This window comes from Belonocnema kinseyi, chromosome 9 (genome assembly GCF_010883055.1).
Source record: "Belonocnema kinseyi isolate 2016_QV_RU_SX_M_011 chromosome 9, B_treatae_v1, whole genome shotgun sequence".
NCBI lineage: Eukaryota > Metazoa > Arthropoda > Insecta > Hymenoptera > Cynipidae > Belonocnema > Belonocnema kinseyi.
In genome coordinates, this window is record NC_046665.1 from 6,767,771 (window position 1) to 6,793,684 (window position 25,914).

A 25,914-nucleotide genomic window follows, 5' to 3' on the forward strand; every position below is an offset into this window, starting at 1 on the left:
TCTTCCACCAACCCTCAAACGATATTGAGAAACATACAGGCGTTATTAGTTGTATATTTCTTGTATCAGACAAACTATAGTGAGATAAAATTTTAAACTCTCAAACGGTACGACAAACTAGGCCGAATCGCCTATCAGTTTATAGAATTTTTTCTCAATTCGCCCTTAAAATCGATACTTCAAATGAGCGTAATTACATCTTAATTACGAATTTTGGGTAATTCGTCCATGGTCCAGCCTCATCAGGAACGAGCCTTGAATATGTAAATGACCTTGAAGCCAAAAAACCCAAAAGATACCAGAATCAGCCTGAAGGAAGTACTAAGAAGGTTTCTGGACTGTAGAAGCCTCCCTAGAAAAGGAGATAACGTGAATCCTAGTCGACGACGTCATGTGGTGAAAAAATTCTTGACCCTTCCCACTCAAGAAACAAATAAACTTATCTTAAATTACACAGGCCGACAAATTTTAAAGCCAGAGACCAGACCAAACATTTCCGAAGGATTTTGATGCGCTGAATCCGAACCCGAGCTCAAAATTGCTCCTGTACGTCAGGTTTTCAAGATATCCTAACCTAAAAGTGCATAAACGGGTTTTTTAGCTGTTTTTGAGGTTATGTAATAGAAAAAGAAAATTGTCTACCACAAAAGTTAATATGGAATTTGAAAGCACTAATCTTCCCCTTTCAAACCTACTTAGATTTAATAGGATATCTTTATTTATCACCAAAATATTTTAATTGGAAATTTTTTATTTTAGCGTTTTAACCCATTAACACTGAGGTGTTCAGATTTATACAACGCATTCTCTATTGCTGACGGTACGATATTTTTTCTTTAAAATATTTTTTCAGGGGTTTTCAAAGGTGCCCTTTCTATTGCCGGTGTCAATTTTTTGTTATAACCCCTAGAAGATTCAATATGACAGCCACAATTTAGGGCTTTAAAAAAGAGCAAAGGATCCCGCACAAAATACCAACAAAAAAGCGTGCAGTCGTTTGGAACCAAACTTCGCACATTGATAAAACAAAAGAGGACGAACTGTGCGGAATGCTACTGCGCACTCTATGTGCATTCTAATGTTCATATTCGCTGTATGTGCGCGCCGTTCTACGGCGCAGAGAGTCTTCGATCCCTAGCTGGCTCACTGAGCTGGTGACGCTTTTATGACGTGTTATGCGTAGGTGATGAAATTCGTTTTTGCTACAAATCTTTCCGTGTTAGAGATCACGTTTGAGTGACGGGCTAACGGTTGGATGCGTAGATAATAAAATTCTTTTTGTTTTTGAAATCTGTCTAGCGGTTACATTCCGTGTCGATTATGATTTTTGTATATAGTGAGTTTTATAATTTCCACGTTACTGTTCGTTATAAGAAAAAAAATGAGTTCAAGAACTCCTTGCGCTAAGAAAGTTAATACGTTTTGTCACGTTTGTTGAAATTATGAAACGGAGAAATACCGTCGATCAATTAATGATTCGATAAAAACGTAATACTTCAACTGTTATGGAACTTCAATGAAAAATTTGGATAAACCGTGGGTACCAACCTCAATTTGTCATGCTTGTAGATTAAATTTGTCAAATTGGGAAGATGAAAGTACCAAGACGCAGACTGTTATTCAACCACCTGTTTGGCGTGAGCACAACGATCATGATACTAATTGTTACATTTGCTTATGCAAAACAGGAGGTTTTTCTAAAAAGTATTTGGAGAAGATCGTTTACCCTGATGTAAAAAGTGTTACACCAGCCAAGATTGGTATTAGAAATCACTCTGAAATCAAAAGTGACCGATCAACTCACGTATCAATGGATACTGACGATCCTAATGCAACTGAAGATTCTTCTTGGGAAGAATCAGATGATGAAAGTCCTAAATTTTTTGACCAAGACGGATTAGACGATTTTATACGTGACCTTGATCTTCCAAAAGATAAAGCTGAGCTTTGCGATTCAAGACTCAAAGAGAAGAAACTATTGTTACCTGGCACTATTACACAATGGAAATAAGCACGCTGCAATTCCAGTAGGTCACTCAACTACACTGAAATCTTGGATAACGGAGAAATGGCCAGACAGATTAGAGTGGACAGTTGGTCAGTATAATGTTGTTTATGAAAGTCTTGTTGGCAGAAAGAAAGTATTATTGCCACCACTCCATATAAAACTAGGGTTAATGAAGCAATTTGTGAAAGCCCTAAACACCGAAGGAGAATGTTTCCATTATATGAGATCTACATTTCCGCATTTAAGTGATGCCATAGTTAAGCAAGGTATTTTTGTTGGGCCCGATATAAGAAAACTTATCAAAGATGATAACTTTATCAAAACCATGACATCTATTGAAAAGGATGCATGGTTGAATTTCAAAGATGTTGTACCGAAATTTTTAGGGAACAATCGGGATCCAAAGTTTAGAACTATTGTATCTAGTATGTTATAGAATTTTAAAAGATTAGGTTGTTTGATAAGTATGAAATTACATTTTCTCAAATCTCATTTGGATTATTTCCCAGAAAATGTTGGAGCATTCAGTGAAGAAATGGGTGAACGTTTTCATCAAGACTTTCACCAAAAAGAGCAACATTATCAAGGTCGATGCAATGTAAGAATGATGGCCGACTATTGCTGGCCTTTGCAAAGAAATAATAATGACCCTACTAATCATAAACGAAAGTCTCGTCAATGATCGTTTGAAATGAAGCGCGAACGTTTGAATAAGAAAACAAGCAATTAGTTTCACCTTAATTGGACATACAATCGTAAGTCTTGCCTTAACTGGCTGGACAATTCAAAGTCTTTCCTTGACTGACTGGGCAATTCAAAGTCTTGCCTTGACTGGTTTGGCAAACAACGTCTTGCCTTAATTGGCTGGGCAATTCAAAGTCTTTCCTCGATTGGCTGGGCAATCTAAAGTTTTTCCTTGATTGGCTGGGCAATCTAAAGCCTTGCCTTAATTGGCTGGAAAATATTAAGAACTTCCTTGCGTAGCTGGACAATCCCAATTCTTGCCTTGACTGACTGGGCGATTTAAAGTCTTGCCTTGACTGGCTGGGCGATACAAATTCTTGCCTTTATTGGCTGGACAATTCAAAGTCTTTCCTTGATTGGCTGGGCAATCTAAACTCTTGCCTTAATTTGATGATAAATATTAAGTACTTCCTTGCGTAGCTGGACAATCCCAAGTCTTGCTTTAACTGAACGGGCAATCGTAAATCTTTCCTCGATTGGCTGGGCAATCTAAAGTCTTGCCTCAATTGACTGGAAAATATTAAGTACTTCCTTGCTTATCTGGACACTCCCAAGTCTTGCCTTAACTGTCTGGGCAATCGTAAGTCTTGCCTTACCTAGCTGGACGATTCAAAGTCTTGTCTTGTCTGGCTGGACGATAAAAAGTCTTACCTTTATTGGCTAGGAAATCAAAAGGCTTGCGATAATTGGCTGGGCAATCTAAAGTCTTGCCTTAAATGGCTGGAAAATATTAAGTACTTTCTTGCTTAGCTGGACAATTCCAAGTCGAGCCTTAAATGGCTGAAAAATATTGGGTCTTGCCTTAGTAAGCTGGAAAATCCTAAGTAAATTTACAATATTAAATGAATCATAATAGTAAAATTTTTGTTGTTGTTAAAGCCCTAACTGTTTTCCATATTCGCTCTTCTAGAAGTTATAACAAAAAACTGAGCCAATTGAAAAGGAACCCGCGAAAACCCCTCAGATAAAATTTTCAAGGGACAATGGCATACCACCTCGGCGTTAATGGGTTAATACGCTAAATTGAAAATTTTCATTTCAAGGTTAGCCCACTTGTAGTGTTGAATTCAATTATTTCACGAAATGTAAATGACTAAATTCGCTGCTCCCAGGGTTAGGTGAGTTAGCCTGCTTATGATTTGGTAGGGGTGATTTCTGGGTTTAGGTGGATTAGCAGGTAGGTGGGTTAACCCACTTGTGGCATGGCACTTCATTATTCAAAGAAAAATATGCGACTAAACTTATTGTTCCCAGAGTTAAATGGGTTAGCATGCTTGTGGCTTGTTAGGGGTGACTTCCACCCCTTGGAAACGGCTTCCGTAGAAATGAAAGAGCACGGGTTCCATATTTCTTATTGTGTTATCAATGTGCAAAGTTTGGTTCTAAACGACGGTACGCTTTTTTGTTGGTATTTTGTGCGGGATCCTTTGTTATTTTTTAAAGCCCTAAATTGTAGCCGCCATATTGGATCTTCTAGGGGTTATAACACAAAACTGACACCGGCAATAGAAAGGGCACCCTCAAAAACCCGTGACATAATATTTTGAAGAAAAAATATCGTACCGTCAGCAATAGAGAATGCGTTGTATAAATCTGAACACCTCAGCGTTAATGGGTTGAAACGCTAAAATAAAAAATTTCAAATTACAATATTTTGGTGAAAAATAAAGATAACTAATAAATCCAAGTAGGTTTGAAAGGGGAAGATTAGTATCTTTAAATTCCATATTAGCTTTGTGGTAGACATTTTTCTGTTACAGTTACGTAACCTCAAAAACAGCTAAAAACGCGTTTTTTGCACTTTTAGGTTAGGATATCTTGAATTTGGTTGAAATTTAGTGTCAAATTTCTATCTTATTTTTAAGATTTTAGAGCTTCTAAAGGATCATTGCGATGGTGTCAAACTGCAACATCACAACCGGTTTTTGAAAAATGCTTTGATTCAATAAAAAATACCTGGAAAGCTGTAAGCAACTATCAATAAAAGATGTGCCATAGCAATGCAAATGCTAAAAAATCTGTTGAATGTTTAGTTGAATTGATAAAAGGTAATAAATAATTTGTTATTTCAAGCGTAATTTTTATAAAGAAATATCCATATCAAGTATTTTTGAAGGAATAAATAAATTTTTTCGATGGAATCGATCACATATTACTTGGAAATAAATCCGAAGTATAATATTGGGCCACCAAGTATAAATTAATAATTTTTTATACTATGAATCTATAGCATTTGATAACTGTTTAACACTTTCTATTTTACTGATATCGTTGAAACTGCACGTGATACACTTACATCACGAAAAAATGAATATCGGCACTAGAGGCACTAACTTCATATTAGTACTCACTTGTTCTGCATTCTCGATATATATAAATCCAGAAACAAATGAATATCGGCATCGCAGACACTAACTTCATATCGATACTCACTTCTTCTGCATTTCCGCCTTTTCGTTTTTACCCTTATACATTATCGTTGATGAATACTTTGATTTAGTATCTCTTAATGTGATTTCAGAATTTAATTTTCTGTATTTCTCGTATTGTTGCGAGTACTTGTACACATACTCTTTGCAACTGCCTAAATTCTTATACCTATTTTGTAGTCTTGTCTTTTGGCTTTCTCGCTTTGTTGAGTGCACGGTCGCTCTTACTAACTGTGTGTTTTTAAATGTTATGATGTTTTTCTTCAACTGCGCTTTTTTGTACAGGTTATATCATTTAGTATAATTCTCAAGTTTCTTAAGATTTGTTGGAGATGGAGTCTCTCGAAGTTTGCAATAGGGAGTGGAGCAATATGCTCATACATTTGAGTTCTTAATCAGAGAAAATCTGCTGAATTCTTTACAGGCAAAGTATAATCCTTCTGACAATTTACGAGAGCATATTCGCGCCAACCTTGCACGCTATTCTATGCCGTCATTGGCCAAAAAATAGAAGACATTCTTCTCAGATAAGGAAAAACGTAAGGAAAAGTTTCTAGAGCAATATAAAACGTGGTTAGACTTAAAAATTTCGGCACCATCAGAAGCCTCCTCGTCAAATATTCGGAAAACAAAGAGCTTCGGGGAATGCTCCGAGAAACCCAAGAAAAGAAGGATTAAGACACTATAGCACTCAGTTTCATCAAATAATGTTTATTTGCTAACTAATTTACAGACATTGAGCAACAAGACTGTGATTGATATTATTAAAAAGTGAAAACTATGATACGATTTCCAAAATTATTAGCTTCGATGAACAATTTGAAAAACTTTTGGTATGTGACGAACCAACCGATACAAACATGTTGCGCAAACATTGTCGGAAAACAGCAGAATTGTATGTAGAAAGACACAGTTCGTACTTCATGCCTGTATCAATGCATAAAGTTTTAATTAATGGTCCCAACATAATTGACTCCCTTGTCCCAAATGGTCAATCTTCAGAAGAGGAACAAGAAGCTAAAAGTAAAGACTTTAAAAGATACAGTGAGAACCATACCAGAAAATCCAGTATTGATACAAATACTAAGTTATTGCATTACATCTTATTCTCTGCTAATCTGTACATAACAAGTTTAAGAAAAGATTTTCTAAAGCGAGAAAGACCATTGCAAAAATGTGGATCGTTATCGAACTACCAAAAAAGTTAAAAAATTTGTTATTAACAGTTGATTACACAAAAAAAAACAAATTTAAATGCTGTAAAATAGCCAAATAATGCCTTTGATATGAAGTTTGGTTCTTTATGATAACAAATTTTTACTGTCGCATCAGCATTGAAAATGGCGCTATAAGATTGAATGAAAATCAGTAGATTAAAAGATGCATGCAACTCCAGCCGTGCAGCCAGCTTGTGATCAGCCGCAGCATTCGACGTCGTTCTTTAATCGGAAAATTGATATGTGAATTTAACAATTCCACATAATGATGGGGCAGGGGCGGGGGAGACATTTGAGATGTTGTAATGTGGTGGCTTTCTACTCATTATCGATCTTCCTCAGACTTAATTAATAGCGATCAAAATACTCAAACCGCGACATATTCCATGAGCAATACAAACTGAAAACCCTGATTATTTAAGTGTAGATCTAAAAATGTAGTGTGCACTATTACTTTGTATAGATTTAGCCTATTCTTTTTTTAAAGTTTATTTAGTCTTGAAGTAAGTTTCCGAATGTAAATTTAAATAGTAATTCTAGGTTAGGGTAGGTAAATCTTACATTCAGTAGGGAACAGACGTCGTGCAGTGGTTACCGAGAATCCCGAAGTTCCAGACCTGGACAACTCCTTTGGAGTTGCTGCAGCTTCATTGAGAATACGGAAAACGCACTTCTCTTACGTACACCACGTTTACGCCGATCCGGTCTTTATCCCATGTCATTCACAATCTTAAGATTAATCAATATTTTAATAATATTGATTTGGATCAGTAGACGGACAAAATTAACATCTAAAATTATTGATTAATGTTGATGGTCGACAATTCTACATTTACAATAAAAATATAACTTTCAGGTTTGGAATAATTAATAAAAGTCTTACAAGTATAAGGAATGGCGTTGACATTCAGCTTGTAAGGAGTTTGTGATGAAAATATTATCGTCTTTGCGTATCTCACTTGGTAGAGAAAATCAGACCGGAAATCTGAAGGACCTGGGCTCATATCCCGGCGGAGCTAGAGAGTATTGTTTTCTCAAATCTTAAGATTGATCGAGAATTTAATCATACTGATTTAGACCAGTCGCCAGACAAAATTAACATTTAAAAGTATTTATTAATTTCGCTGGTCAACAACCCTACACTAATAATAAAAATATAACTTTTATGTCTGGAATAAGTAATAAAAATCTTACAAATACTCATATAAGAAATGACGTTGATATTCAGCTTGTAAGGAGGTTATGAAGTAAATGTTCTCGTCTCTGCGTAGCTCAGTTGGTAGATAATCAGACCAGCCATCTGAAGGACCCGGGCTGATATCGCAGCCGATATTCTGAGGAGGTTCTAACTGAACATCCTCCGCTGCTTACTTCGATTCACGCTACCTTATATTCCATCTTAGGATTTGGGTTAATATTGAAAGAAGATATTTAAATAGGACTAACCCTACATTAAGGTTTTTTTTTCAACAAAATTATAAATTACGAATAAAAATTGAAAAATTGTACAAACTACCGCTTTTATTAAATAAGAACAGGCAAATGAATTTAAATTGAGAAATCGTGGAGATAGGAACCTAGAGCACTTTGGACATACCTCTGGTATTGTGCCTGATGGTTTCCCTCAGTCGCCCGTGAGATGTCTGGTACTTCATCCTCGCGGCCACTGTTTTCTGTCCTGTATATATATTTTTTTTTTCGAAAAAAAAAAATTAAATTTCTCGCCAGCGTGAGACTTTTTTCAATCGGAAATGTGAAGTTAAATGCTCTATTGACTTTACAATTTCACCTTAACTTTCTACATAGTGTCTTTTGCCAATGAAAGCGTGGAGCACAACTTCCAAATACCTAAACTGCTTATAGTGTTCTTTAAGTATCTAAATACAATAGTTTTTGGCTTGCACTCTCACTTTCGAAATTCCCGTGGGGATCACTTTATTTTTTCTTCACAGCACTGGCTCATTAAAATCTGGTTGCCTTAGTGGGGTATTCTTGGTGCAACTATCGGCACTTCATAGTCTGCTGGTTGGTGTGGGGGCTAAGCTCCAGCCTCGACATCATTGGGAGCATCTGTGGTTCGTCTTCTTGTACATCGAGCATCGGGGACCGTCCCTACAGTCAAGCTGAGTAGCATTAGATGTTTCCGCGTCAGGTACACGACTATTATGGAGATAATACTCCCAAGGCCTATGTTTGTGCTTTGCGATGGGGTTTGGTGGTGTTCCATCTGTTGTTTCTGGGCTTGTAGGTGGGAAAGTTGCCTTTTGATGTCCAATAACGATTGATCAGCAATTAAACCGCCGTATGTTTCCTTCAAGCCTTCTATTAGTTTTGTGGTGAAGTTCTGAAGATGTTCGTTCTTTATCAGAATTGGAAAAAATTTTCTCTAATTGCAGATGTATCGGTGAATCATAGAAAAATCCTTTTCATCCATCTTTAATGTCAGACCTGGTAAAGTTAATTGTTCCATCCTTACGCTGCAACCAGTCATTCGTTGGATCAATCTTGATCCCGATAATTTAAGGCCCTTATGAATTGAATTTTGGCAAATTATCTCAGCCGAGGTTTCTTCTACTAGAGAGTAAATCCATCGTAAATCCGTACGTCACAAGTCTTCAAAGTATTTAGTTTAGGATAGAGCAAGAGCTCGATTTCGCACTTCTTGTAACTGGCGTCAAGGTCTCCCTGGTATAGAGTTAAATATGTGTTCTCTTGGTTTCGTCCAGAGCGAAATAGGATTTACTCGGTATGATATGAGCTCTTTCTGAACCATTTTCTAAAATGGTTTGCTGTACAGTGAACGCGTGGATCTTGTAGAGAATATAATTGTTTTTATCAACTAGGGGTATAACTAGGGAAATTTTCAGTCTCCCTTGGCTAAATGTTATTGTAGTTGTTCCTATCTATATAAGATCACCTATCTAATAGATGTTCCAGGCAGAGGGAACTTGAGTCGTGAAACGTGATTCTGGATTTCCCTCAGTATATGGTTCTCTGGCTGCTTGGATAGAAGTCATTAGTTGATTTCCGGATTGAACATAGTTTTTTTAGTCCTATTTCTAAGATGTGCGACATCCTCATTTATATCGTAGTATAATTGAACCGGGTATTACCGTTTTCTAGTTGGTTTATTTCCTTCATGAGCTTCCCTAAATTTTCATTATGGGTTATGAATCGTTTTTTCGATTCTTCGCTATGGGTGTGGAGTTTTCTCAAATCAACTCGAATAATATGGGTCTGCTTCCCTAGGATCTAAGTCAAGTTCTTCTGATTCAAGATCAAATTTTCCCTTTTCGAAAGTCACCAAACCAGTCAAGAGATGGAATGCATTTTCAATTAGGCTGTTAAAAAGGGGTAAATTTCTCTGCATTCGTATTATTCCTTCGGATAGGTCTTTCTTCAGCGTCTCATGTGTACGAACTTCCAGCTCGGTCACTTGTTGGTTTAGCGCTTGTTGTATGTTTGCAGCAATTACGAGCCGATTTCTTAGTTAAGTGTTGTTGAAGAACATCTCAGTCGCCTCAATCATCGTACTCATCTACGTAATGCTTGATATAATCTTCGAGCACAATATGACTTCGCTCTAGTGATCCATTGGTTTGGGGACGTTAGACCGAGGTAGTGAGTTGTCTAATTCCGAATATCTTATCGAGTTTCCGTATTAACTTGCTAGGCCGTAACAACCATAGTCTCTCGCTTACGGACCCGGAAAAGCTTGTTCTTTAAACAGTTCTTACAACCACGTAGATACTTGATTATTTCGTCTCGCAATTCCCTGCCACATAAAATGTTCTAGAATGCGTCTATATGTTTTGATGACGCCTTTATGGCCTCCCACTAATTTATCATGATATTCCGCGATAATTTTTTGTAGCATCTTCTCTGGAGGAACCTTCAGTCTACCATGTCAGAGAGTCAGACTTACATTTTCTCTCTTGAATGCATCGTTAAGCAATTTATTCATTTTATCTTGGGACAATGAACCCAAAAAATGTCTGGAATTTGCTATTCGGCACGCCATTTGCCAGTCACGTTTCATAGCCTCTCGAAGCCGTCTTAAACCCAATATAACGTCTTACCAGCTAGTTTCATCGGAATGTTTCACTCTAACTACTACTGAGTAGATCCTATAGCGGCCTCGAGGACATACCAATACTTGGCCCTTTTGGGGTCGTTTCTTTTGAATAGTGTGAACGTTGGTATATTCTCTGGCTATGAGAAGTTTCAAAATAGGATTTACGGATTTGAAATCCTCCGAGATAAAATGCGCGTAGTTATCTCTTCGATAAGTTAGTGGTTCGGTCCATTCGTTGAATTGAGTCTCAGACGGGTTACTCCTGAATTGCTCATAAAATACATTCGTAGCATTCGATTTTTGGAGTAGTCGCGGTCGAATTTCCATCTTCTATCTGGTCGGGCTTCCTTTATCTGTGGTATGTCCCTGAGGGAATGGACAGGCGTTGGACGTTGTTAGTGCGGTCGCAATAAGGATGGGAAAAATTAATCCACGCAGTGGTTGATGACTCGCGGTTCAACACGAGGATCTCTATTTCCAATATTAAAATTTTGTTTTTCATTAACAGACTCCAATCTCTCTCGATCATTGAATACATCATCGTCATTTTCTGTAAAGGGGTCGAGGGCAGCCAAGGTTTTGAGGAGTTCCTTATCACTTTGATCATTTGACACATGATTAGCCATTATTTCCTGCCGAAAGAAAGTTGAAAAAGTACCATACTCATATTATCATTTCCGAATGCTTAACTTTGAATAGCTCTATGTCACTAAAAATAAATTATGAAAATTTTGAAAAAAATATATAGCTTCGTTGATCCTTTCTGTGCAGAATGGTGAAATTTAGAGGCAAAAATAATTATTTGTTAATAAGTTGTTTACAAAAACGCAGTGAGGTGTCATCTCCGTCACTCAGAAACGTACAGAAATGATTCTTGAAGCAAATTACACATTTTTGGCTTTTGGCAGTGTTGTATGTATTTTAAACGAGCAAAAAGTTGCCCTTGGATGTTTAAACAATTATTTTCTTTTTGGAAAAATACAAAGGACTTTACGATAATCGAGGCAACCGCATTTTCAGCAGGGCACTTTGCTAGCGCTACTGATACGCGTGCAATACGACCTTGTCTCGTACTATGGCTGTTTACACAGTCCCTAAGTTCTGATGCAAAAAAAGGATACAATTACCTCGATTATCGTAAAGTATTTTGTATTTTACTTAAAAGAAAATAATTTTTTAAACATTCAAGTGCAAATTTTTGCTCATTGAAAATACATGCAACTCTTTCAGAAGCTAGAAATGTGTAATTTGCTTCAAGAATCATCTCTGTATGTTCCTTAGTTTCGGAGATGACACCTCCCTGCGTTATTGCTAACAACTTATTAACAAATAATTATTTTTGGCTCTAAATTTCATCATTCTGCACAGAAAGGATCAACGAAGCTATAACTTTTTTTTAGAATTTTCATAATTTATTTTCAGTGACTTAGAGCTATTCAAAGTTGAGTGCTCGGAAATGATAATATGATTATGGTACTTTTTCACCTTTCTTTCTTATTTATTCCGGCCTTATGAGCCTTTTGGGCAGCTACGATGGCAACTTGGATTTCAGCGGAGTTATTAGCTTGGCGTCCCTGAACTTGCTGCGAAGCGTTTAGGGATTGGTCAGGCCCAAACCAAACTCAGATTCCGGCTCTTGTATCTCCCTTATTGTCATAAGAACAAGTTCCATCTTTATAGATGACTACATAATCACTTGGCGACTGTGCAATCCATGGTGGCACAGATGGTTTGTGAGCAAGCGGAAATATAGAGGATTCTTTTTCTTTTATGATTGGAAGAGTATGCTCTACTTCAGGAAACATGCTATGACTCTTTCGAAAGACTGGTCTGTCAGAATTATCACCATTTCCGTCATCAGTGTAAGATTCGTCAGATGAGGATTCATCGCTATGGATGCGTGTCTTTGGTTCTTAAGAGAGCATGCTACGTTTCCGTAATCTATTAGAAATTGCGCTTGGATCGAGATCGGTGACCTTAGAGATGGCTTGGGGAGGCCTATAAGATTCATCGAGATCAGATGTGGAAACAGATGCTTGTATCGTCTCTGAAGGCTTCGGGGGCTTCGATAAGCTGATCTTAACTTTAGAGGCCCTAGAAGCACAGGTTTTAATATTGACTTCCTGCACCCTACGGAAGAGCTATAAAGCACATTGAGCTGGGGGGTTTAGAAGTGTTGGCTGGAGCTTCTAGGGCTACTGCTGGATTTTTCCTTCCTCCAGTGCGTTCCGAAAGTGCTCTTCGTGCGTTCCCGGGAGCTGCAAGCTCACCTCTTGCCGAATTACCAGGTTGTCGCGTGGTACATTAAGATCGAGTTTTGGGCAGGACCTTTCACTCTATCGACCTAATATGAAGAGGAAGCGTACGAACAGGGTTTGTTCTCCCCAACTTTTGTGAGGCTTCTTTTATGGGTGATGGATCTAACGATTTTTCTGATATTTTAATTTCCTGGACTACATTGCTTTCGGGAGATTCTTCCGAAACATCCTTGGGTTACTAGACTGGGCCTGCACGGCGCGATTAAGTTTACTCTTCTTATACTCAAAAATATACTGAGAATCTTTAAGTTGAAGACGCCAGTGGAGCAATCTTGCACCCGGGTCCGCACGCATTCATGAGTTTCGAATAGTAAGCAATCCGCATGTCCCATCTCTTTATTTTAACATCATGTTTTTCTAGTGTTTCGGAATAGACGACAATGTCATCTAAATAAACAAAAACTTCGGTCCCGTGCATTCCTTTCAGGACCATGCCCATAAGGCGTTGAAAGGTAGCCGGTGTATGCCCGTCAGTATAAGCAAATTTTCATACTGGCCCCGGGGAGTCGAAAAAGCATTTTATGTCTATCGTCTAGATGTCTTCCCACTTGGTGGAAACCACTAGCTAGGTGTAAAACCGAGAAGGCCTAAACGATCCAAAATATCTGTAACATTCCGCAATGGGCAAGAATCACCGGTTACCTTCTCGTTCAAGGCCCTGAAGTCAATAACAATTCACAACTTCTTTTGTCCATACGCGTCCGGCTTGTTTAGGACAAGGCAGATTAGTGAATTTTATGGGTATATGAAATCACCGATGATTTCACTATCATATGATTTTCCGGCCAAATTTTGTTATGGTCTCTGTAGCTTCATGGGCGTGCCGGTAAGGCTTTTTCTAAATGGTATCGTCATGTAGTTTGGAAATCGTATGCTGCGCCACATGGGTGGAGGTTAGGCGTTCACCATTTAGATGGAAATGATCAGAAAAGTCTTCGGTTAATTCAATTACATATTTTTGTTATTCTGGGATTAGGTGTGAGGCCCGAAGGTTTTTTGCAACCCGATCTATCTGATCTGGTTGAGAACCACCGAGATTCTCATTGATAATATCGTCTTTTTCCGTATCACAACTGTATTCGCCGGTAAAGTACATAAATCAGAAGGCTCAATTTCCTGCGGTGGGATCTCAATTGAAATATTTATTTATATTTTATAATATATTTTCGGTAGTATTTATCGCCAGCACGTAACATACGCCTTTGCGGTTAGTGACGGCGTCCTCGCCTAAATATAGACCTTCAGGTGTTGCTATTCTAGGTAGGTAGTCCTCGATAACTTCTGGGTTCCTGAACTTTATAGGTACCGGTTATCCAGTTCTAGCTCGAATTACTAATACTCTACAAAAAGGTTTAATCTCGGGTGTCAGTCGTTCCTTTGCTTCTCGAGATTCTCTTTCTATAAACGGGATAGGGTTTACAGGTTCAGAAGAAGTAACGAGCGTGTTGTGCCGGGAAGAAATTATGAGTGTTGAGTGGGGAATCGAGTTTAATAAGGTTTGCTCCTGACCCATGATCTACAAAAAGTTTCATTCTGGACTTACAGAACTCGAAGGATGTTATCTCTACTACGGGGGGTCTTCTGATCGAATCCCTGTGCGGTAGATTTTTCTGAATTCTTTAGGAAGTGAACCGTTGGATTCGTCGAAGGATCTTGGCTTTTCGCCGCATCCTTCCGACGAGTCCGATCTAAGTTTAAATGTTCAAAGCTTTTCCTGAGCAACAATCATGGAAAGCCAGGCCTTAAAGAAGGACGACTCAGCGGTTTGTTATGAAATAAAAAATTCCAACCTAGAATTTTTTGTTGAAATGTTTCTCATTTAATAAGGTCGAGTTTGGTTTTTATTGTATTTATTTCTTTTTTCTTCAGAATTCCAATACCCCGCCTCGTAAGCGAAGGTAAATAAAATATGGAAGACCCCGACTCGTAGGCGAAGGTGGCAAGGATTTCAAACACACTCTATCTCGTGGCTGTTTCAGATCCGCGATTTGCCAAATATCTAACTATAGCTCTTGCATACCTTTCTCTAACCTTTCTATCAGCGCGATATATGCGTTTATTAATTTTCTTTCAAATAGGTGGAGAATTAGGCATTTTGAAACTTGTTCATTTTGTACACCACTATAGAAACCTCATTAAGCTCCCTCCAGCACTGAACTTGATCGCTTGAGAATTGACTTTTTTGGTTTTATTTCATGCCGAGGCAGGCACTGAAACAAAATGCCTCAATTTCCCTGGAAATGTACAAACAATTGAATTTTACCAAAATTCAGTAAATTTGATAATTTAAAGACTTGGTTCCGATCCCCTAGTATATCAATTTAATTCGATTTTGATCTAGAGCGTGTTTGTGCGACTCGAGATTCTTTTTGTGTAGTACTTTCTGCTCAGCTAAAAAGAGAGTCGAAAAGGACTAAAAACTCAGCGTCGTTTTTCACTTCCACGAAAACAAATTCGCCAGCTGAAGGCGGAGGTGACACAAAAATAACTAGCTGTTTTTGGACAAATTCGGGATTTTTCGAGACAACAAATTCAGGTTCATTAGATTTTTCAGATCCTAATTTCGCCACACAAGCACTTGGATACTTAGTGAAAAATGTTCTTTCATATTTTTCCCGAATTATAGAGGTTTGGGAACCGACGTGAAAATGAGGAACAGACATATAAGCACGGTTTTTCAAGTCAGTAATTAAAACCTCTATTATGTTAGTATTGCAATTCAAACTGCATAATGTATTTTTTAAAGGAGCCCGAGGTACTGAGGAATGAGTCAGCGAGTAATCGAAAGCGAGAGAGCGAGCGAGAGCTCATCTGCATCTTAAGGGCAGCACTCTAATTAGAACCTTTAAAAAATCGATTTTTTTGCTTTAATCGATAGCTATACCATCCTAGAAAATAATCCCGAAGTTTGAAGGTCGTACCGAGAATATTTTCCGAGTTATTCCAGGAACCGGAGCGCGCCGAGCTGCGCTAGGTGGCCGTGCCATGCCGTAGGCGGTCGCGACGGCGGACCGGACATTTCTTATCTCTATCGTGTTTCTAGCGTCCTCTAACAATTTTTTTCAAGTTCTTCTTATTGTCTCCTGTCTTTAAGAATGCGCTGCATTTGCCCTTAAGAATGCGCTACGCTGTGGCGCATTTGCCCAAAACATTTGCACTCGGGTCGAAAAATCGTCGAAATCGCCGTATTTATGGCTGCAGGGATGTATAACGAAGGTCACAATGCGACTTTCGTGGTGATGCAGCAGCTCGGCTTGATAATTAACCAGCGGTGCAAAATGTACGCCGAGGAGAGTGACAAGATACAACTCCACCGCGAGAACCGGAACCACAACGAATCGACGAAAGAGGCTCGAACTGCTAGAAAAAAGGCATTGTTGGCGGAAAACGACTTCCACGAGGAGTGCGAGGGACTCCTTTTTGGTGCTGGAATAGATGATTAAAACATCTTACCCGTGAGTTTTCAATAAAGACATTTTTTTCTTTTCAAATACTTTAAACGCGTTTTTCTCGAAACCACTTTTTTTAAGTCGGTAATCACGATTGCGAGTAGATTATTAAACTTAGGAACTTCAATGAGGGCTCATTTTGTTGATTAAAGTCACCGTTTGTGCTTAAAACTCGGATATCATTTTTTAAAAATTGTTTAAACAATGTTTCAGTCGCTAATAACAAAAAAAAAAAACGGTAAAAATCTGATTTTTTTATTCTTGCACGAAATTGTTAATAAATTTTAATGTTTATTAACATTTGCGAGTTTTAAGCACACACCACACCACTTACCTATAAAATGAGACGTGTTTCATGTATTTCAGATGATTGGTCCGGGCTGTAGTCTGAATACCGCATTTTGGGAGCCCTTCAGAAGATGGCTTCCACAGCTGCCATTTTTCATATTTTTCATCAAGTAATAATAAAAATTTTTAGTTCATAGATGTACCTAAATATATGCAAAAAAACCATAAAGCTATCGTGTTGTTTTCTTATTCACAAAAAATCAAAAGAACGACCATTTTTTCGAGGTTCTAATTAGAGTGCTCCCCTTAATAAATTTACATATACTATTGCGTTGCCATTATTTACATATCTTTACGCTTATAATCTATGCGACTTCCGTTTCATTCTTCTTTTACTTTCACTTCTGCTCTACCTCAGTTTTTCCGATTTTTCTCATCCATTCTGTCAGAATTCCTCATTCGCTCCCCTTGCATCTAACTCCTCTGCCCACTCCTTATCGAATATATCCTCCCATAGAATCGAAATCTTGCTATTCTAGTCCACCTCTTTCCCCATCCCTTTTCTAAATACTTTGGTACTCCTTCCTTTTTCATCATCTTATATCATTTATTATTTTTCTTTTTTCAATCATCCTCCATCTTTATACGAATTGTCTTTCCCTTTCCCTTCACACCAATTCTTCATAACTTTAGTCCATATTTCTAATTTGATCTATATTCTCTTAGAAAGGGGGCTACTTTACGCGTTTTATGCCGTTTGAAAATTCAAAAACGATCTAGAAACATAAAGTAAACTTAGGGGACAAATAGGTTGATATTTATTTGAATATTGCCCATATATTTCGTTTCAATATCATAAATTGTATGTTAAATTCTCCATTTTTGTCTGAATATACACGACCAAGAATCTGGTACTTTCTGAAAAAATGTTTAACTTGCTATTCAAGATAACTAATAAAATTATTAATATCATTTGAATGTAAAAGAAATGTAACTTGAAAATTTTCATAATATAATCAAACATTTTAACCTCAAAATCTGACGAATTGTAACACTTTTGATTATAAATGATTAATTAAAATTCTTCGTAATCCCTCCACATTTTTTACGAAAAAAAAAGAATTGTTCGAATCATTTAAATATTTTTAATCTTCTATAGAAGGTCTATTGTCATTGAATTCGGAATAAAATGTCAAAATAGTCGAGGTTATTTACTTCCATTTACTTCGCATCTATCTCAATTCACCTCGTAAGTGAACATATCTTAATCTAATTCAGAATTTTTGAAGGATACTAATAGAAAATTACATTCGCTTAAGTGTGTCGACAAAAAATATCAAAATTTAATTCGGAAAATTTCAGTTATTAAAAATAAAAATAATTAGGTTAGATTATTTACAAATTGGGTCATACGCATATTGTAAAAATTACAAATATCATTTTCATTCTTTCCTGCGTGTCATTCTAATAAATTTAAATTAATTTAATCATACTTTTCCTCAAATTCACACCACATGTCCTTCAATCAGAGGTCAATCTGTGGACTAAGGCAGATTCAAAAGTATTGGAATGAGAAGGGTAAAATAATTTATAAAGGGAAAAGCAAAGTGATTTCAAAATTAAATTAAAAGGGTCATTACGCTTAACATAGCTGACACACTTGGGTCTTTTTTACCCTGAACGAAAAAAGCTTTCCACAAAGAGCTAATTTATTATTTTGAGTAGATGAATTTTTACACACTCTTGGATTGTAACTTTAAAAAATTGTATGGGTTATTTAGTTAAAAACTTATTTTAAAAATAAATAAAATATTGTAGAGGTTAAAGAATAGCGAGAAGCGACATTTTGGAAGGGTTTGGAGAGGGTATCTGACTGCGGTGACAGGGCCGTGTAAGTACCATTTTCAAACAGATTTTCATAAATTTTAATCATTTTCTACTGTGTTTAGTTATGACAAACTTTTCCAAACTTATGATTTCGATTATATAAATTTCCTTGAGGACACACTAGTGTTTTTGATCTTCCGTTTTTAATTTTCAGTAAAAATTAATTCCTGAAAAATCATATGTGAACGACATGAATTCGATCTATGTTTCGTTCAGATTCGCAAAATTCGACTTCAAATACGCGCTGGTCCGAATCAAATTTTTTGACTCAATATTAACTTGGATCAGAGTCCAAAAATTCGACATTGGAACATGCGCTGAATTGGATCGAATTTTTCCGATTCGATCTCAGCCTTGGATTAAATCGGCAAATAACCGATTCGATGGGGTAAATTCACAATACAGTCCGAAATGCAAATGCAAATACCGACTTTAGCGATTTCACGCGAGATATCTGGTACACGACCCTAAAGCCATTGTAACAATTATCCCATTTGTATCCTACCGACGTTTTTTCACCAAGTTTTAGTGTTCTCGAAACATAATGTAAAGTTCAAAGTGTGAAAAATTAAGGTATAGTCACTAAGGAAGATTTATTTGGTCCTAAATATTTATATTTGAAAAAAATTAATTTTTCTAAGTTTTTGAAGTGAAACTTCTTATGGCGCACCTCATGAAAAAATGCCTTTAGATGAAGAGCGAAAAGGATCTCGATCTTATTGTTGTGTATACGCGGTTAGATGTAATGTTACATTCGACAATCTCTGCGGCGTCCCAGTATAACAATTCAATTCTGAATGATGCCCAGGAAAAAGTAGTTTCGATTGCAATCAATATTTATACAGGTTATGACAGGAATATAGTAAGCATGATAGTTTTTTAAATTAATTATAGTAACATTGTATCTTACTTTCATTCTAGTTTTAAATATTTATAAAATTTTCATTTTTAATTTTAATTATACGATAATATATATTTTTTTTACACTTCGACAGAGCAGCAGAGTTTCAAAATTAGAGGCAATTTTGACTACTAAAGATGCTGAGTTTAAAGCAAAACATCAGCAGGAATTATATCATCTACAGGAAAAGCTGCAACTTCACACACATACGACAGGAATTTTGGTTGCTGAGAAAGCCGAATTGTGTGCAACGATTGCTGAATGCCAAGAAACTATAAAGCAGAAAACTGGTATCTAATTATTTGAATGTTGACTTTCTTAGGTTTAATTAAATATTAAGAATGCTGCTCAAAAGTATTTGTTTTTTAATACTCAGATGTTATTTATTTGTGATTCCTAATGAAAGATTTAAATATATGTCAAGGGCACTTTATGTGTCATATCAATGTTTTCTAGAAGATAATAGTTTACGAGAAAGACGCAATATCAAACATAAACTAGTTCTAAATTTGATCTCGGCTGTCTCCAGCTTGTTTGTATTTACGGTAAATTATGTACATGAAAAATGTTTTTCTGTTTAAAACAGATTTTGAAAATCATATAAATAAGCACAACTTACGTACTCGTCAATAATATCGATTAATACTATAAATCAATCTATTTATCTCGAATCAAGGAATATTTTTCGTTCTTGCTTAAATTTTTAATCTTGTGAATGAAGAAAGTTGAACTTTAACTAATTACAGTTTTAAAATATTATAAAGTGATAAAAAAAGGTGATAAATATTTTTAGAAATCATTCTGTCAGTTTTGAGGTATTAGGGTAAGTGTGTCAATTACTGCGATGTCATGGTTTAATAACCTCACTTTAATTCAATTTTTCGCCTATTTAATATTGAAATAATATGATTCTTCCGCTTCTGTCTAAAGAATAATTTATGTACGAGAATCTAATATAACGTATTAAAAATGTAAGAAATGGAAAGAAGAACATATTGTACCTATAACTACGGTTGAAAATTTCGGAAATAAAATAAGATTATTTAAAATATAAGAAATTGAGATTAGATCAAAGCCAAATTTAAAATCCTATTTAACGTCTAATAATCAAGTTAGTATATAGAAGTCCTAAAAATAAAACCAAGAATCCAACGACTAGATTTAGACAACTACTATAGAATTCTCCTATTGTAATTTAAGAAAAGATCCTCCTTAAAAAAAATCTCTGGACAAAAATAAAAAAATGGAAAGAAAAATAAGAAGGCAACCAACTCAATTTCCTTTCTCTTTTCTTATTTCTTTCATCTTTATATTTTCAACCTTATCAAGGTAAAAGATTTTTTTTACGTTACGGTGCTCATACAGAACCCTTATCAAGTTCAGAAAATGGGATTATTAATTAAGAATTTTCTTTTATTGTTATTTAATAATAATACAAATGAAGAACAGGTAACAAATAAAAAATAGAAGGAAGAGGATTTAGTTGCCTTCTCATTTTTCGTTTCTATTTTTTATTTTTGTCCAGAGGTTTTTTTAATGGAGGGTCTTTTTTTTAATTACAATAGGAGCATTTTGTGGTAGTTGTCCAAATTTAGTCGTTGAATTCTTGGTTTTATTATTACGCATTCTATGCATTAAGCTAGTTTAAATATATGAAGTCATTTTGGGGGTTTTGGTAAATAATTTTCGGTTTTTGTCTACATATTTTCCTTTACAACGGACTCTTATTGTTGATTCTGGTCTGAATTTCAGCTTGAAATTCAGACCGAAGCAATGAGCACCAGCATAATAAATGTATATCTATTGATGCAGGCTTGCTTATTTTATTAATAAATACGTTTACTTTTTTAAATGTTGAAACTATTCAAAAAAGTGTTCTGGTTAAAAAAATATCATTTTTGCACTGCATAAAAGATTATGTAATAAATATAAAAACGATTAAAGAACAGTACTCCTGTAACTGAAATAGAAGCAAAATAGTGGATTTTTCAGGTTTTATGGATTAACAAATTTTTTTCAATGTATAAATAATTTAGCACTATTTGGGCAACAGGAATTTTTCGGTGTAAAAAAAAATTATTTATACTCAGCTTATTCTGATCAACCGAAAAAACTGCAGTAATAGGTACACCTGTGCTAATTGGCATAATTGTCTAAAATATTGTACTTAAAATTTTTAAAGTAATGATTATAATCATTATAATTAATTCATTAATTCATCATTAATATAATGATGTTTAACCAAATGCTTAACCATTTTTTAGTTAGTCAATGTTGTTTTTAGTAGGTGTAAACTACATACAAGAATACTGCAACTATTTCTTCCGCGATTTTATTTGAATAAATTTTCGTATTTTTTCATAGAGTTCACTGAAGATCTTTATAGAGAATTAAAGTCTTGCCGTCTTCACGTCACTGAATTAGAAAAGGAAGTTGCTAATTCTAAAAGTAGTAGTGAAGAAATGAAACGAGGTTATCAACAGGAATTAGAAGATTACGACAAACTATTGAAAAATTTGTCAATTTTAAGGTATCGTATTTAATATTTTGTTTCCCGAATTTGTTCACAATCCACTCGATCAACATGTCAGTGAATCATTTAATTTTAAAACATATTATTTATTTTGCAAATTTTAAAATTTACTTTTTGAAAATATTTGCATGGAAATTTACGTAGAATTCTTTATGGGGATCCATATTGACCCGAAGATACTATAAATTATGGATAAATTACTATAAACTTCTGAAAATTTATAATAATTTATCGATAATTAATGATATCTCTGTAGTAAGTTTCCTTTCTCTGCAAAGAATATGAGACATAATTTCTCAAGTGTACCACTCCAAAAAACAAAGGAAAGTCAAAGGAAATAAATAATTCTTCCTATTAATTCGTCCTATAAATCTAAAATTTATTGATTACACAGCCACACAAAAAAAAGTGTGCGGATCTGGTAACAAGATACACGTATTCCTATGGATTTTGGGGCGCTGAATTAAAATTCGGTATCCAAAATCACCCATCACGTCATGGTTGAGACATAACCTCAAAAAATGACGAAAAATCATGCACTGAGGCAAATAAATTTCAAAATAATGCCAGTGATGCAAATTTTCACTTCAAAAACATGTCGACAACTGTGAAGGATCAACCCTTGACTGATATCAACTTATTTAACATAACTTTATCCAACAGAACCTGACCTCACCTAACCTGAATTAACAGAAATTTATTGAACTACACGTAAAGCTCTGGAAGCATATTTTCCCAGTAGCAAATGTGTGCTACATCGGATGGGTCAACTCGAGCCTAACCTAGATATAAATCTAACCTAGCCTAACCTAACCTCGCGAAACACAATTAAACTTATTGTGTTGTCCCGTTGTGTTTGTGGTACCGTTTGAATCAGTTTGGGCTTAACCTGCAAAGGGGTCAAACCTATCCTAACCTAAAAAAACCTGACCTAACCTAACCTAGCCGAATGAAATTCAACCACACGTGTAGCTATGTAAGCGTACGGTTCTCAGTCTTAAATGTGTGCTATATTTAATAGGTTAACTCGATCTTAACATACAAATGAATCTAACTTAACAGAACCTAACGAAATTTTGCTTAACGCAACACAGCTTAACTTAATTGTTCCCGTTGTAACACAATAAAATTCATTTCATTGTACTACAGGTGGTTAAAAATTTATACGCACATTACTCATTTGAAGAAACTTAGAACTACAATTAGAATTGACCCCATTTCAATTAACGTGACAATGTTTGTATCAATTAAAATGTACAGCTGTAACTTAAACATGCAAATGAATAAGAGTTTCATTCAAAAATGTTTTCTCTCTGCTTTTCTTAAACTTAAGGGATAAATTTATACTATCTTTCGTGTTTACATTTTATCTTGCTTTTTATCGTAATTACATTGATTTGTAGACCTACTTCAGTCTATTTTCTGCCTGCTATAACGTGTCTTTTTTTCTTCGAAGGAACGATACAAAGGGTTACGCTTACGTTTAAGACCTACATTCGTTTCCCTTTTCAACATCCAGCAAAAATCAGCCATCATGACCTCGTCCCATCTACCCTGATATCGTTGTTCCATCACTTTTATGTCTTGATGAAAACGTTCCCCTTGTTCTTCGCTGAAATCACCAACATTTTCTGGAAAGTTATCCAGCTGGGAATCTAGAAAGTGAAGTTTTAAATTCATCAAGCAGCCTAACTTTTTGTGGTTTCTTATCATTTTCGCAACAATATTCTCGTAGCCTGGACTTTTTTTGTTACCGAGGAGATTTGCGTTTATTGCTTTAAAACTTTCCCAAGCATCCATTTCAATTTTCGTCATGTGGCTCACGAAATTAGTATCTCTTGTCAATATTCGAATCTGTGGTCCATCAAAGACTCCTTCTTTCAATTTAGCGTCTGAAACATTAGGGAATTTAAGGGATTGTCCATCTTTGTCTAACGCCTTGGCAAATTGCTTCATGAGCCCAAGCTTTATGTGGAGGGGTGGTAGTAAAAATTTTTCTGGATCAACGAGGCTTTGGTTGATGATATTATGAGAACCAGGTTTGAATGAATCTCTTAAAGGCCAATGTTTTTTTCTGTAATAATTGGCTCGATCTCTGCATGTACTATATAATTTTATGTATAATGTACATAAATTGACTAATAAATGTAGTGTTCAAAGTCAATAACGTCCTATTTAATATTAAAAATTATTACGTAAGATGGGGGGAGTCACGAAAATCTCATGGTACCTTACGTGAAGGGAGGGGGGAGTCGAAAATGTGTAAAAAGACCCTTGCGTAGTTTGTGGACGGCCCCTCAGTATCTTCTATTTTTAATAACTATAAAACCTATAAACCAGTAAATGCTTCTTTTCTGATTAGGCCGACCCGTGCTCCAACCACCCCTTGTTACGTACATATACCTAAACCTGCATTCGTGGGCAATGGGTGACTTCTCGCACTCGTTGGTCAATATACTATTCTCTTCACATTATAAATAATGTATTATATTGCTTTTAAATAAGCATTAAAGCTATGCATAATACTGCAATAATACTTTATTTATTGCCTATTGATGTTTTTAATGTATTTGATAACAATAGTAATCAAATATACCTTTTAATGCTTCAGGTTCAAGTTCTTGAAGCTTTTAAAATCTATAAAAATGTTGTGGCTAACCAAACGGGAAGAAATATAAAGTAAATAGAGCTGGACCAGCCCAGCGGAGTAGCGGAATCAAAAAACCGCACTTTATTCAAATTGGCGAGGTGTATGTTTTCCGAGCCTGGTCTTTAAAGATCCTTTGGGTAGAGGCCGTACAAGTGGAATCTTTCTTATCTCCGAAACTTTGGGTGTATGGTACTTGCACTGGGCAAGAAGAACAGCGGTCAAATATATCTGACGCTCTTGCGCGTCATTACTGAGATCATACTCGAGAAAGGCAGGGCCGATTTATTTTCAGATAAAACTTTCCAGAAATGTATAGAGCAAAACCAATTCGAGAACCACCTCTAACGGTTAATGACTTCACTGAAGTTTCACCAGAAGCAGATTAATTCGTGTAAGATATTTAGAAGCTCTTGTCGACGAAAACTTTGACGAGAACGTGATTGAAAATGAAGTAGAAGGTAAGGAAACGAAGAAGGTAATGGAGCTAAGAAGATCAGCTAGACAGCATAGAATTAATTAAAACTCAATTTTGTACGTCCTTTAAAGAAGTACAGGGTTGCAGATAGAAGAAGTTGATGGTTTAATAATCGTGGGATACACAAGTCTGGGCAGTAATTAGGGAAAACTTGTATTTGAACTAAAGTTGAAGTCTTCGTTAATCATGAAATGAAATTGATGAAAATTACAAATAACTCTTGTTTAATTTGTATTTTCTGCATAAGACATGAGATCCAATTACTCATTCATTTTAATTACACAACCAAAGTAATTTTTATTAAATTTAAATTGGTTTGAGTAATAATTTATTGCAAGTGCTTTACAAGAGATTACTGAACAGCAGAATCTGCTCTCCTCTCGACTTCATTCTTGTAAAGTACTTTTTGTAGAATAATGCTTAAACTAATTTAGAAGGAGTTGAAATTACTTTGGCTGTGTATGTTTTAAAAGTCTGGTACTATCTAGAGTAAGTAACATGCGCTGAAACCGAATCCGACTCCAGAATATCGCCATGCATCCAGTTTTCGAACAGACAGGATTTGAAACCCCGAGAAGTCACTTTTGTGGCCTATTTGAAAGATCATACCCGATATATAAATATAAAGCGTACGCCTGGTACTTTAGAGATATTATCATAGTTATTAATGTAAATGTTACGTCTAAGTACTGTCACAGTTTGTTTCAAGTACTATGCATGCCCATGGATTTTACACTAATGTAAATACACGGTCACACCTTTTAAGCGAAGCAAAGAGTAACTGAACATAATTTGTACATAAGTAACTGTTATAATACTATTACAGTATTAGGCATATGTTTATATTTTAGACCATTTTAAAGTATGTAGCACGACGAGTTCATCAACCATGGTTAAAAAAATGTAAAAAAAGCAATTTTTAGAGTTTCCTCTATTAGCA

The 25,914-nt window shown here is 35.7% G+C and overlaps 1 protein-coding gene across 6 annotated transcripts in view; it reads left to right on the forward strand.

Moving 5' to 3' along the window:
* Window positions 1–25,914, forward strand: part of LOC117179664 (golgin subfamily A member 2) — a 167,512-nt gene that overhangs the window by 39,561 nt on the left and 102,037 nt on the right. For all 6 annotated transcript variants that reach the window (XM_033371680.1, XM_033371679.1, XM_033371677.1 and 3 more), the window contains 2 exons: window positions 19,411–19,606; window positions 21,681–21,846. In XM_033371680.1, coding sequence (XP_033227571.1) covers window positions 19,411–19,606; window positions 21,681–21,846 — 362 coding nt within the window. The remainder of the gene's footprint in view (window positions 1–19,410; window positions 19,607–21,680; window positions 21,847–25,914) is intronic.